The sequence below is a fragment of the Tasmannia lanceolata genome, unplaced genomic scaffold, assembly GCF_043159265.1.
Source record: "Tasmannia lanceolata isolate RefF3 unplaced genomic scaffold, GAP_Taslan_0.1 ptg000003l, whole genome shotgun sequence".
Taxonomy (NCBI): domain Eukaryota; kingdom Viridiplantae; phylum Streptophyta; class Magnoliopsida; order Canellales; family Winteraceae; genus Tasmannia; species Tasmannia lanceolata.
Genome location: NW_027518680.1, coordinates 9,317,000 through 9,330,627, shown reverse-complemented (window position 1 = coordinate 9,330,627; position 13,628 = coordinate 9,317,000). Strand labels below are relative to the sequence as shown.

General features: G+C 40.9%; 1 protein-coding gene across 1 annotated transcript in view; it reads left to right on the top strand.

Moving 5' to 3' along the window:
• Nucleotides 1-13,628, top strand: part of LOC143850325 (uncharacterized) — a 73,402-nt gene that overhangs the window by 37,717 nt on the left and 22,057 nt on the right. Inside the window, exons 8-10 of the mRNA XM_077359583.1 lie at nucleotides 10,669-10,770; nucleotides 10,884-11,204; nucleotides 12,555-12,638. Of these exons, the coding sequence (XP_077215698.1) occupies nucleotides 10,669-10,770; nucleotides 10,884-11,204; nucleotides 12,555-12,638 (507 nt within the window). The remainder of the gene's footprint in view (nucleotides 1-10,668; nucleotides 10,771-10,883; nucleotides 11,205-12,554; nucleotides 12,639-13,628) is intronic.

Genomic DNA, 13,628 nt, shown 5'->3' with positions numbered 1-13,628 from the left:
CTACAGCTGGCGGAAATTTTGAAATTCAAAAATCCGGTTCCCCAAAAGGCTACAGATGGAGGAGTATGTGTGGTCCTGTCAGTGACGTCTCATCAGGGGAGGGGACCTCTTTTCTGGTCAACAGCTTTGATGATATTATCTCTGCCTTATCCCCATCGTCTAATCGAGATGCATCTCGAGTTTCGGTTTTTGAGGTGTCATTAGTGGGCCCTCTAGATTTTCCTGGAAAAGCAGATTTTTCATCAGCAGGCCCTCTTGTTTTTTCATCTGTGGGCCCTAAAAGTCCAGAGGAGCCTTGGGCCTCTTTTTCTCCAGTCGATTTTGATGGGCCTTGCGCACGGTCTCATCCGGAGTGTGCAAATGGGCCTAATATTCCATTTACCTTAGAAAAAGTTTCGAGCCCTTCCCAGGCTTTTATTCTCGATAGACTCAGGGATCGAACCTATGGCTCTCCAGCAGAACATTTGCAGCTACCTGTCTGTGGGGAGGATTTTTCTTATGGTTCTCCTTCTTCCTTGAAGGGTTCCATGGCTCAGAGGTGTTTTCATGATTTAATTCTAGTGGGTGGTCTTCGAACCAGATTGATCTTCGAGATAGAAGAGGCGCTTGAGGGGGAAGGACCGAGGGGGAGTAGTCTGGTGGAGAATGAGCTTAGGGTTTCAAATTTTATTCTTCCTGTTGGCATTTCATTCCTTCTTTGCTTTTTGGGTTACGAAAAGGTGTTGATTGATTTCAGTGGTTTTGGAGGGCTGGTGAATTGTTTCTCTGGCTGCGCTAGGGAGCATCCTTTTCGTCTTCTTGTAAGGGTATCGCTCGGAAGTTTTTCTCATGTCTCTTCTTTGAGGTGGTGTAGCAAGGTAGTGTCTTTTCTACTGCCTTTCGTTTCAGAGCTTTCTCCTGTTTTGTCTGAGAATGTTTTTGGGTCTGGCTCTCATTCGGATGTGGTTGATATGATGGTGGATCACACTTTGCAAATTAGTAATAACCTGGGCTTTAGTCTTTACGGGACCTGAAGAGGAATACAGATCTAGTATCAAGGAGGCTGAGCTCAGGGAGGTTGGGGGTGTTACAAGTTCAAATACCCTTTCTGAAGCAAATTTGAAAAGGAAGGAAAGAGAGCTGGTAAGATTAAAATCTAATATCAATTATGATTCAGGGTCGCTCAGTAAAGACCCTAAATCCAAGAAAAAAGGGAGAGCCTTCGGTGTCAGGGCGGGGAAGATTACCTGATTAAGGTTGTTAATGAAGATCTTATCTTGGAATATTAATGGTTTGGGTTTACAGGAGAAAAGAATCCAAATTAAAGAATTAGTTAAAATTTGGAGACCTGAAGTTGTGTGCCTTCAGGAAACAAAGTTGGCGCATATTAGTAGAATAGACATTAGAAGCATGGGGTTCAAAAATGAGTGGGACTTTCCTTTCTTAGCTTCTAAAGGGCTTCGGGGGGCATTCTGGTGGCTTGGGACAAGGGTAAATGGATCATTAAAGATGTATGGCGTGGAGTTTTTTCTCTTTCAGTAGCTTTCCGAAAGGCGAATGACAATTCTGTTTGGTTATTCTCTGGAGTCTACGGTCCTACATTATCAGCTGACAAGAGTCTTTTTTGGGAGGAATTGGCAAAGATGAGATCTCTCTGCTCTTACCCCTGGTGCATCGGGGGAGATTTCAATGAACTTTTAGAAATAGGGGATCGGTTAGGGTGCCAGCGAGTTAATTCAGGTATGAGAGATTTTTCTGACTTCATCGCGGTCAATGAGTTGGTGGATCTGCCATTGGGCGGTGCATCTTTCACTTGGGCCAGAGGATCGATCAGGAGCAGGCTCGACAGATTCTTACTTTCGGGAGAATGGTTGGCAATAATTCCGGAGGTCTATCAGAAAGTTCTAGCTCATTCAGTTTCTGATCATTGCCCTATTCTCTTAGATCCTAAAATGGAGTCGTGGGGTCCGGCTCGTTTTAGATTTGAATTAGCATGGTTGGAAGACTCTCTTATGGAGGCTCGATTAGTAAGATGGTGGACTGATTGCGTCTTTGAAGGTCCAGCTGATGTAATCATTGGCAAAAAATTAAGATTCCTTAAATCAAAATTGAAAGAGTGGGCTAAGGAGAAGAAAGAGCTTGATCACGGCAGGAAGCGGATCCTGGAGGATAGAATGCTGGAGCAAAATGCCCTAGAAAAGTGTGGTCTGGCATCAGAAAAAGACAATGAGGATCGAGGAAGGTTAATCCAAGAGCATAAAGGGCTGCTGCTGCTCGAAGAAATTTCTTGGCGTAAAAAATCCTGAGTCAAGTGGTTGTCCGAGGGCGACAAAAATACAGCCTACTTCCATGCCATGGCCAGCGCCCGCAGGAGAAGAAACAGAATTGAATCTTTAGTGGTGGAGGGGGTCTGTGTGTCGGACAAGGAGAAGATTATTGCGGAAATTATTGATTTTTACAGGTCTCTGTACTCAGCTGATGGGATGCTTCGTCCAATTCCTCAAGAGATTCTGTTTGACAGTTTAAGCTTGGAGGAATCTAATTGGCTGGAAATCCCTTTCTCTGAGGAGGAAATTACGAAAGCATTGTTCTCTTTAGCGAAAGAAAAAGCTCCTGGTCCAGATGGTTTCTGTTTGGCCTTTTTCCAACTATGTTGGGAAGCTGTTAAATCTGACTTACTAAAATTTTTTCATGAATTCTTTGAGGGAGTAGTTCTTGACAAAGGGACAGGTGCTACTTTTATTTCCCTAATTCCAAAGATAGAAGGGACGTCCAAAGTTTCGGATTTTCTTCCGATTAGTCTGGTGGGTAGCCTGTACAAAGTTCTTGCCAAGGTTTTGGCGGATCGCCTCAAAGTGGTTTTACCATCACTTATTTCGGACTGTCAAGGCGCTTTCATAAGTAACAGACAAATTCTTGATTGCTCTTTGATAGCTAATGAAGCTATCGATTATTACAGAAGGAATGAGGAAGGAGGGATTCTATGCAAGCTTGATATGGAGAAGGCCTATGACTGGGGAGCTTTAGATTATCTGCTGGGTCGAATGGGCTTTGGTGGCCGTTGGAGATGGTGGATCCGAAATTGTTTAGCGGCTGCTTGGTTCTCTGTTCTGATCAACGGCTCTGCCAAAGGTTTTTTAAAATCGACTAGAGGTTTGAGGCAGGGGGACCCATTGTCTCCTTTTCTTTTTGTGATAGTAGCAGAATCCCTTTGCAGATTGATGAAAAAAGGAAGTGAGTTGGGTCTCTTTGAAGGGTTTCTAATAGGCAACAATAGGGTAGAAGTATCGATTCTTCAATTTGCTGACGATACTCTCCTGTTTTGCCCTCCGGTTGTCTCCCAGATTCTAAATCTTAAAGCAATCTTAAGGTGTTATGAGATGGTCTCGGGCCAAAGATCTAATTTTGCGAAATCCAGGCTGTATGCGATCAACGTTCACGAGTGTGACGCTTCCTCCTTTGCAGGTATCCTGGGTTGTGCCTTCGATTTTCTACCAGCCTCTTATCTTGGCCTTCCGCTAGGAGTGGGAAGACCAAACAAAAATTTATGGATCCCCATTATTCACAGAATTGAGCGGAGATTGGACACCTGGAAGCGTAACTTGGTATCCAAAGGCGGTAGGCTGGTTCTCATAAAGGCAGTTTTATCAAATATTCCGATCTATTTTCATTCTCTTTTTAAATGCCCTGTGAGTGTAGCTCAGAGAATTGAGCAAATCCGGAGAAGATTTTTGTGGGGAGGATCGGGTTCTTCAAAAGGGATTCCTTTGGTTAAATGGAGTGCGGTTTGTCTCCCTATAAAAAATGGAGGATTGGGTATCAGGAGGGTTCAAGGTTTTAACAAGGCTCTATTGGGAAAGTGGCTTTGGAGGTTTGGCGAAGAACAGTCTTCTTTGTGGGTTAGAGTTATTGGAAGTAAGTATGGGTTATCGAAAGGAAACTGGTGCTCTGCTGACAATTATAAATTCAAAGGTGTCTCGGTGTGGAGGGATATTTTGAAGGTGGAGGTTCTTTTTACGTAAGGCATTCGTTTCAAAGTCTATGTGGGGGATAGGATTCGTTTTTGGATGGATCCTTGGTGCTCGGCTGTGCCTCTCAAGGAGCTTTTTCAGGAGTTATTTATGGTGTCGTCTCAGAAAGGGGCATGGGTCAATGACTGCTTCGAAAGAGTGGATGCGAAAGTGGTTTGGACTCCCAAGTTTAGAAGAGCCTTTTTTGATAGAGAATTGAATTATCTTCAAGGATTCCTATCTCTATTAGAAGCTTGCTACATCAAGAAAGCGGGCGCAGATAGACGAGTATGGACTTGGAGCCCTTCTGGCTTATTTTCAGTTAAAACTTTTTACCATCACATGATTTTTAGTTTAGCGGAGCCTTTGTCTTCCTCAATATGGAAGTTCTTTTGTCCACCGAGAGTTGCTTTCTTTGGATGGTCAGTTTGCAGTGGTCGTATTCAGACAATGGATTTTTTGAGGAAGCGTGGAATGTGGTTGGTAGATCACTGTCCTCTCTGCTTATCTGATGGCAAATCAATAGATCACCTTTTCATCCATTGCAAGGTAGCTAGAGTCATTTGGGGTCTCATTTTCGCTCGCTTTGGGGTCTGTTGGGTCCCATCCAAAACTATGGCTGACTTCATTAGAAGTTGGAAGTGGAATCCTTGGAGAAAGAAAGGCAGGATTCTCTGGAAGATGTGCCTTCTGGCTACGTGGCGGTTCTTGTGGAAAGAGAGGAATGCGCGAGTCTTTGAAGGAGAGGTTAGGTCTCCCTATTGGATTTATGTAAAGCTGATAGCTGCTGTTATATCTTGGGCTTGGAGCCTCCCTTTGTTTCGTTTTGTTTCAGCTTTTGACCTTTGGGAAGGATGGGCAATCATCTGTAAGGAAGGGGTCAGCAAAGTGAAAATCATCCAATCTTGGCATCCTCCTTCAGATGGGCTAATGAAGCTTAACTTCGATGGTTCGTCTCTTGGTAACCCTGGAGAAGCAGGAATTGGGGGTTTATGTAGAAATGACAAGGGGGAAGTTCTTTGGGCTTACTCGGGACCTATCGAAGTAGCAGACTCAAATGAAGCAGAGGTCAGAGCTGTTCATAGCGGGATCAAGTATTTGGATAGATCGGCTTTTGACAAAATTATAGTGGAAGGGGATTCCTTAAATGTAATTCGCTGGTTTTCGGGTGAGGCGATCCCTCCTTGGAGATTTTTGCCTTTTTTCGAGGAGATTGAGGACCTGGTTCAGGGTTCTTCTATTGTGTTTGACTATGTTAGGAGATCAGCCAATGCTGAAGCAGATTCTCTAGCTAGGGGAGGTGTTTTTAGGGCAGTTTTAGAATGGTTTGATTATCTTCCTCCTTGACTTATTGTAATTTTTCTCTTCTCTTTGTTTCTCTTCAGGACCATTTCGGTTCTGTTTTTATATAAATCTGCCTTATTAAAAAAAAAAACCATTCATAATGCTTTAACAAATTCTTTCTTGCTATGTCCTATGGAAAGTAAATGGGACCTTAGACAAAGTTTTACATCTTGATTTCTATTTTGGTTTCTGTAACTACAAAAAGGAATTCTGTAATTACAAAAAGGAAATGTTTTGAGTTTCAGTTAGAAATTTCAGTTGAAATCCAGTAAAATCATGTCACAATAACGGAAATGTATGGAAACATATGCAAATGATAGGATTTTAAGATGTAACATTAGGAAATGATAGAATGAATAAACACAAGTACAAACTTAGAAACCATCACATAAACAAGACAACCATTCATACTGCTTTAACAACATACTACACTTTGTGCCATGCTCTGTCCCACGTGTTTGATAATTCAATGCACACTACATTTTACATGGAATTCATATAATATTGTATACATAATACATGTATATTAAATTTTACATGCAATTCATATAAATATAAATATACAACACATACTGATATAATATACCACTAATATATACTTACGATTTTGGTTTCATAATACGTTTTTGTTTCGGCATCGGTTTTGGTGGGGAAGGAAACGGAAATATTTCGGTTGTGTCGTGCCATTTTCAGTCGAAATTTAAAACAGTGCCACTATATTGTTAATTCGCTTGCTATGTCATTTTTTTGAGATCATTATTGTCTTTTGGGACCCCCTTTCCCTTTCTTAAGGTTTCGTTTTCTTTCCTTCCTGTGTAATTTTGTTTCTTTTTGGATAAATCACCGTTAGGTTGTTAAATTTCCTGCTTTGTTATTGTCTTAGTTCATATTTTTTTAAAATAGTAAGTCCATATTAACTAAAAATAGTAAGTCCATATTAACTAAAAATTGTAAGTTAGTACTTACTAAAATTACTAACTCTGTATTTTGAATTAGTGACGTGTGGGATTGGACTTAAGTGATAGTAGGCCTTGGGAAAAAGGTGAGAAAGGTGGATCATTTGTTGATGTTGACATCTTTGAAATTTTGGTTTCGGCATAAATTTCGGACCCAGCCGAAACCGAAATTTCGGTAATTTCGGCTGAAATTTTGTAAAGGAATTAAAAATTAATATTTTCTCCAAAATTTCGCCAAAGTTACCAAAATTTCGAACGTTTCGGCCATTTCGGATTTCGGTCGTTTCGGTGTTGACCGAAATCCGAAATTTCAAACCATGCCGTAGGATAAACAAAGTATGACTAGAAATAGAAATAAATTCCAAATGAAAGAACTAAACAAGTCTTTTGTAAAAAACTAACTAAAGTCTATAGCTATTGAATCACATCATTTAGGAATGATATGAGAGTTGTAAAAGCTTTTTTGTCTGATCTATATGGGTGGGGGACTCAACAAAGCTGGAATAAGAACACACTTTACCAGCTTCCGAGTGAAGGAAAATTTGTGTTGTGGATGAAGATGATTCGATGAATTACATGGGATAGAAAATATTCCCCAAGGCCATGAAGATTAGCAAAATGTATTCTATTTTTATTTTTATTTTTATATTTTCTGAATGGCTTTATAAGACAGCTATGAGGCCAGCCATGCTGTACGGCTCAAAATGTTGGGCCACCAAGAAGCAGCATGTGCATAAGATGAGTGTAGCGGAGATGCGAATGCTTAGATGGATGTGCTGCCACACAAGGTTAGATAGAATTAAAAATGAAGACATTTGTTAAAATGTGGGGTGGCACAATTGAGAAGAAGATGAGAGAGCACCGCTTAAGATGGTTTGGGCATATCCAACGTAGGCCTTTGGATGCTCCAGTGAGAAAAAGTGACTCGTGCCAAGTTGATGGAGTAAAAAGAGGTAGGGGCAGACCGAAAACAACTTGGGTAGAAACAGTGAGGAAAGACTTGATGGCTAGGAACATAACAGAGAACACGACCTTGGATAGGAGAGAATGGAAGAAAATGATCCATGTAGACGAACCCAACTGGTGTCAGAATTAGACTTAGTCAATTTGAGCCGGGTAGATTCTTTCACCTTCTTCATGAAAATTTCCTAAAGGATTCATTGGCCGACCCCAACTTGTTTGGGGCAAATGATTAGTTGAGTTGAGTTGAGTTATATTTCTTGAACGGCTGTAGCAAAACATATTCTACAACGGACTATCTCCAAACTTCAAGCATATCCCAAGACGTCTGACCTTCAAATGGTATGATGGATGGTTTGGCAAGAAGGGTTGACCAGTTTGGTTTTTTAATAGTGGAGACAATGCTATTATGGAGCATTGTCTTGTCCTTTCTCATGGAAAACTCATCCAAACATCTATTTTTGTACTAATTTTAAGTTCTAATGAAGTTAATTTTTTATTGCTGAAAACAATGTTAATTTTAAGATCTAATAATCTTTTGGTTATTACTCAAAGACAATGTCTCATTCACATCATCCACGAGGGGAAACCTTATACGCATTACAGTTGGTCCTTGATTCACACACTCCATCCAACTTGGCTGGTCTGTCTTTTGGATGAAGTTCATGTTCTCACTGGACATTTGTTTATTGCACATTCTGTGTGACTGCTTAAGAGACACCTTTGTATCACATCCTCATATTTAATGCTTGCCAAATGAATTTGTTGAATGCTAACACTTAGCTAACACCTATTGTCGTGGGCATCATCTGCCTTGCAAGATGCACAACCTCATCGAATTTTCTTCTTGACAATGACTGCAATTCGAGCTTTTATGTGCATAAGAGAGGGGTTTCATTTTGATTTTTATATGAATTGTTTTGTTGTAAAAATAACTGGAATGTTATCTTTGTTTAACCTTTTTGTTAGAAATGAGGCTATGGTTAGAGAGGAAGAAAAAGAGGGATGGAGAGATGGAGAGTCTCCACTAAGGAGCTCACATGTAATATGATGTATATATAGGCCCAACTAGGGCAAACATGAGTACAAAGACTACAATACCCTCCATCATACAAGTAATACCTAAACTACCCTACAACATTCTTCAACACTCCTTCTCAAGATGGAGTGTATAGACTATGGTACTCCAGCTTGCTACAAAGAAAACTACAACAAACAACTCAAAAATACTCATACAACAAAAAGCAATAATCTCTTACACGACCATCTTGGTACAATACTCCCCCTCAAGTTGGTGTGGTTAATACATAATGGAAAGCATAACAAAAAGATAGCAACAGCCACAAGAGTACAACAAGGAGATCAACGGCCATCAGAAAAGAACAGCTCCCCCTAAAGCAGCACTACGGTGAGAGAGATCACAACATGGCCTCCCCCTGAATGAGAACATGACGAATGAAGTTGCATGCCAACAACGATAAAACAAAAGCACCTTAAGAGGAACAACAACAAGCCTCGAACAAAAATAAGCACGCCCAAGGCGCGCACTGTGAACGGCGAAGTAGCACTGGCAAAGACATCGCCTGAGTGGCACAACGCTAATAGAAGAAGGACTACTCCCACCACCAGAAGGGTGAGAGGAAGCAACCAACGATGGGGGACACCGTTGCCTGGTGAAAGATAACCAACTAACGGTGGGGGACAACATCGCTTGGAGAGAGATAACCAACCAATGATGGAGGACACCATCGCCTGGAGAGACAATTGACAAACAACGGCGGACAACACATCGTTCAGAGAGACAAGGTCGACAGGGGACACCGTCGCCTAGAGATATAACCCACCAACGACGGGGGACATCGTCTCCTGGAGATATGACCGACCAACGATGGGGGACACCGTTGTCCGGAGAGACAAGGTCGACGGGGGACACCGTCGCCTGGAAATATGACCGACCAACGACGGGGGACACAGTCGTCCGGAGAGATGAGACACAAGGTTGACGAGGGACAACACATCGTCTGAAGAGATAAGGCCGAAAGCCACGCTAACGACCGGCATATAGCCACAATGAGAGGTGGATTGCAATTCAAACCAGGATGAGTGCGTAAAACTACGCAAGGAAACTACACATACTTGTAGAAGCACCAACAAACAGGATGCGGAAGAAACTAACCAAGAAACAAATCACCAACAACATAAAGAACCAATCAACCAACCAAGAATGGTGAAGAACATCAATTGAAAAAGACAACAAGATGGAATAGGAAGAACAACCACCAACACGAACTACCGAACAAAGACTAAAAAGGTGGCGAAACTACATCATGCGGAAGGAGACGACAACAACAAGATAACAACAAGACAACTCAAGACAACACTAGACAAACTCCGTCCTTGGAACTACATGGGGTCTTCAACACTCCTCCTCAAGTTGAGGCCGAAGGCCGTCAACTTGCAATGAAAAGAACACGATCAAGGCACAATACCTGTCTTAGACATTTGATCAAGCACTTGGTGGGCACCTTGAAGAGCAACACAAAGACCATGAAACACAACGAATAGAGAGACGGAAAGCGAAGAACATGATGGAGTGACGGAAAACCAAAGAAAGGGTTTCACACAAGACAGAGAGTGCGAGAATGAAAGAGAGATTTCAGGGAGTTACGGCAACCCCGTAAATGGAAATCCCAAAAAATGGGTTTGCGATAGCGCAAAACAGAAAAATGGGAGAGATTTTCAAAAGAGGAGAGATTTTTCGAGAGGATATAGAGGGAAAGAAAATGGGAGAGAGATTTGGTTAGGATTTGGGCTTGGATTTGGGTTTTACGGCAAACCTAAAAAACAAGGGTTCCACGCAAAAATAGAAATCGTAAGAGAGAGAGAGAGGCGTGGATGGCGTAAAGTGAGATGGAACTCTTCTTCTTCTACTTTCACAGAATCTTTGCTCTGATACCAATGAGGCTAGGGGTAGAGAGGAAGAAGAAGAGAGGAATGGAGAGATGGAGAGTCTCCACTAAGGAGCTCCCATGTAATATGATGTATATATAGGCCCAACTAGTGCAGCATGAGTACAAAGACTACAATACCCTTCACTATACAAGTAATACTTAAACTACCCTACAACACTCTTCAACACTTTTCAATGCCATTTTTATTGTTTACTTGTATTTTGACCATAATATTTGGAGTGGTCATGTATTTAGTATTCTTTTGATAGTGGAATGGAATTCATTATCTTTTGGGTACTTTTATGTATTTTTCGTTGTCTCTGATGGTGTGATTCAGAACAAAAGGCCCATAAATATTGATAGTGCTCTTATCCCAATGTTCAATGATTTAGATCAGAAAAATATTAAGTTGTGCGCTCTGTTTTTTTCTATTTTTTTATGCTAATTTTGGTCATTGCATCTTTGTAGACAGGAGCTATGAGGCTTGGCCAGGATGCTATTGTTCTTACACAGACTTCCATCTCCAGATCTGTAGCCTTTTTGTCACAAGCTTTTAATGAAGGCAAAGATGTAAGCTTCCATTAAATGCTCTTTGCCGTGATCTCTTATTTCACTGTGGTGCTTTGCAATGTGTTCACTTTTGAAGTCCTCCATTTAGTGATTTGACCCGTCTATTGCTGCAGAATATCGAGATTCCTATTGTAAGCTATTGCAGGCTTGGAGATTTTATGGAAGTGGACACAAGTATCCAATCTGAAGCTACAGCAAATTCTCATTTGGAAGCGATGAAGGAATTTTCACCTTTTAATGAGTATTTTATTGGTGAGAAGGTGGGAAAATTTCGTGAAACTGGCACTGGAACTGGAACGCAAATATATATATGGAATTTGGATAAATGGGGATCGGATTATAGTTTGGAGTGGACTAACAGAAACCCATCCAAGGGAGATATATTAATTCGTTCTAGGCGGATCAGGTCACGTCCTGGGCAGATGAGCGAGAAGGTTGGTCCTACTAATATTATTACCTTATTTTGTACAGTTTCCTTAAAGTCACCAGAACCTAAGGCTTGCATGAAATTTTTTGTGGGAATTTGGTAACCTAAAACTTAATTTGTGGGCCTTGCAATCTAGATCAATCCTTTTAGCATGCAGACAAGCATGCATGTGTGTGTCTCAACACACACACGCATTGCTAAACTAGATAAAGTACATGCATTTTACGACTTGTTTGGGCTTGTGTGTGTGTGTATATCAATAATATATACTAAGCATGTTTCTTACCGTTCATTTGTCTTTCCCAAGATTTTTTTTTTTGGAAAAAGTTTTTCCTCCAATAAAATCATTGCCCGCAATTGATGTGCGCCTATTATTTTGGATTTGCCGCCTATTATTTTGGATTTTTCGCCATACAAAATTGAATTTGCATCCACCAAATCTTTTTTCTGAAATTCGCTTTTGCACTTATCTCACCATTAACGAGATTTTGCTTTAAATTGTAGACGGTTACCATATTCTATGCACGACTTCCTAAATCTACAAAACTGATTTTTCCTTATTAATTTGCGTTTGCCTGCAATTAATGTGCGCATATTATTTTGGGTTTGCCGTCCATTCAAAATTGAGTTTGCGCCCAATTTTTTTCCCTGAAATTTGCTTTTTTCACTTATCTCCCCACTAATCACATTTTGCTATAAATTAAAGTTATTACCCATGCTACCCAGACCACCATCTCTACCAATCCCATGTCGGGTTCACTATTTTACACCTCATGCTATGATGGGTAGGGCCCCCATTTTACACCTCATGTTTTGATGGTATGGGGCCCACCATTTCACCCATGCATAGCAGTGGAGCTCATGTTTTGTTTTGATAGAATGGGCCAAAATTTTTATACTCGATCATAGGATAGGTAGCATGGGTAGGGACCACCACTTTTCAATTGATCTAGTGGCCCACCATCTCTGGTGGGGCCCACTATTTACATCTCTTGCTATGATGGGTGCCCCCCCATCCCCCCATTTTACACCTCATGTTTTAATGTGGTGGATCCATCTTTACCCAAACCTATGAATTAGGGTGGGGCCCACCATTTACACCTCATGTTGTTTGTTCGGCACCCACTATTTCACCCATGCATAGCATGGGTGCAGAATACTAGTATGCGTGTGTGTGTGTGTGTGTGTGTGTGTGTGTGTGTGTGTGTGTGTGTTGGGTGATATTCGTGTCTCCCATTGAAGGTATTAAGTATCTTGTCCATCTTGTTTCAATTTGATAGTACTTTTTCGGTTCAAATTCTATTCAATGTATCATATTGTTCAACTCAGCTTACCGGGTTTATGTGGAGCTCCGCAGATGCCTTTGGACTATTCACTTCAATCATATTTGGAAGTTATATTCTTAGATCCACGTATGAAGATATTTGTTCAAGGTTCATTGGTAATTACCCGTGTCTTCGTTTACCTTTTTGCTGATATATTTCTCAATATTATTTTGGGAAAAATACACTTACACTCCCTCAACTTTCTGACACATTCAACGATGACCCTATAGTTTCAAAGTCATCAACTACACCCCCTGACTTTTCTATGGTTTTTTTTAACGTGACCGAGTGGACGGAAACGAGGAAATATCTGTAATGCCCACCCATCTTAATGAAATTGTCGTCTTCTTTACCCAAAAATTTGGGCTTTTACAGTTGAAGGAAAACCTCGCCGGAATCCTTCTCGCTCCAGACATCTCGACTCTTCGACTCGTATTCTCTAGACTCCCAAACCCTCTTCCTTCTTCTCTAGTTCTTCTTCTCTAGTTGAAGAGTTTAGAAACCCTCTCTGATGCAAATTGTAGGCCCAATAAGAGGCATCTTTGCCCGTTAGGACTTTTACATATTTATTTCCATGTTATTTTAGTTTCTAGGATTTTTATTTTCATGTTTTAGTTTTTAGAAAGTCTTAATTAAGTTTCTTTATTTTAGGATTGTTAATTGCCTATTTATAGGCAAAGCTACATCTCTTTTGTCACTTTTGATGAATTATTGATTATTAAGTGAGATTTCTTCACCCTGAGTTCTTCTTCTCCCTAAATTCCTGTCTTCTAGTTCTAATTCTTTCTTCTTCGTCTTTTAATTCTTCTTTCTTCTTCTTCCTCTTCTTCTAATTTTCTTCCCAACCCTACATCATATTTGGTATCAGAGCAAAGGATCCAAGTCTCCGAATTTCGAGCAACGGAAATCAAAGCCAATTTTTTTTTTCTTTCCTCTCAGCCACAACCCACGAAGCAGTTCTTTTCCCACCAACCTTAAACCTGTTTTGGCACACCGAACCCAGCCCTAAAGTGCCTCTATTCTCACCATCACAGACATCCCAGAACCATCTCTCTGCCTCCACCAATAAAATTCAGCCCTAGACCACCCTGCTGCCCTCTTTCACC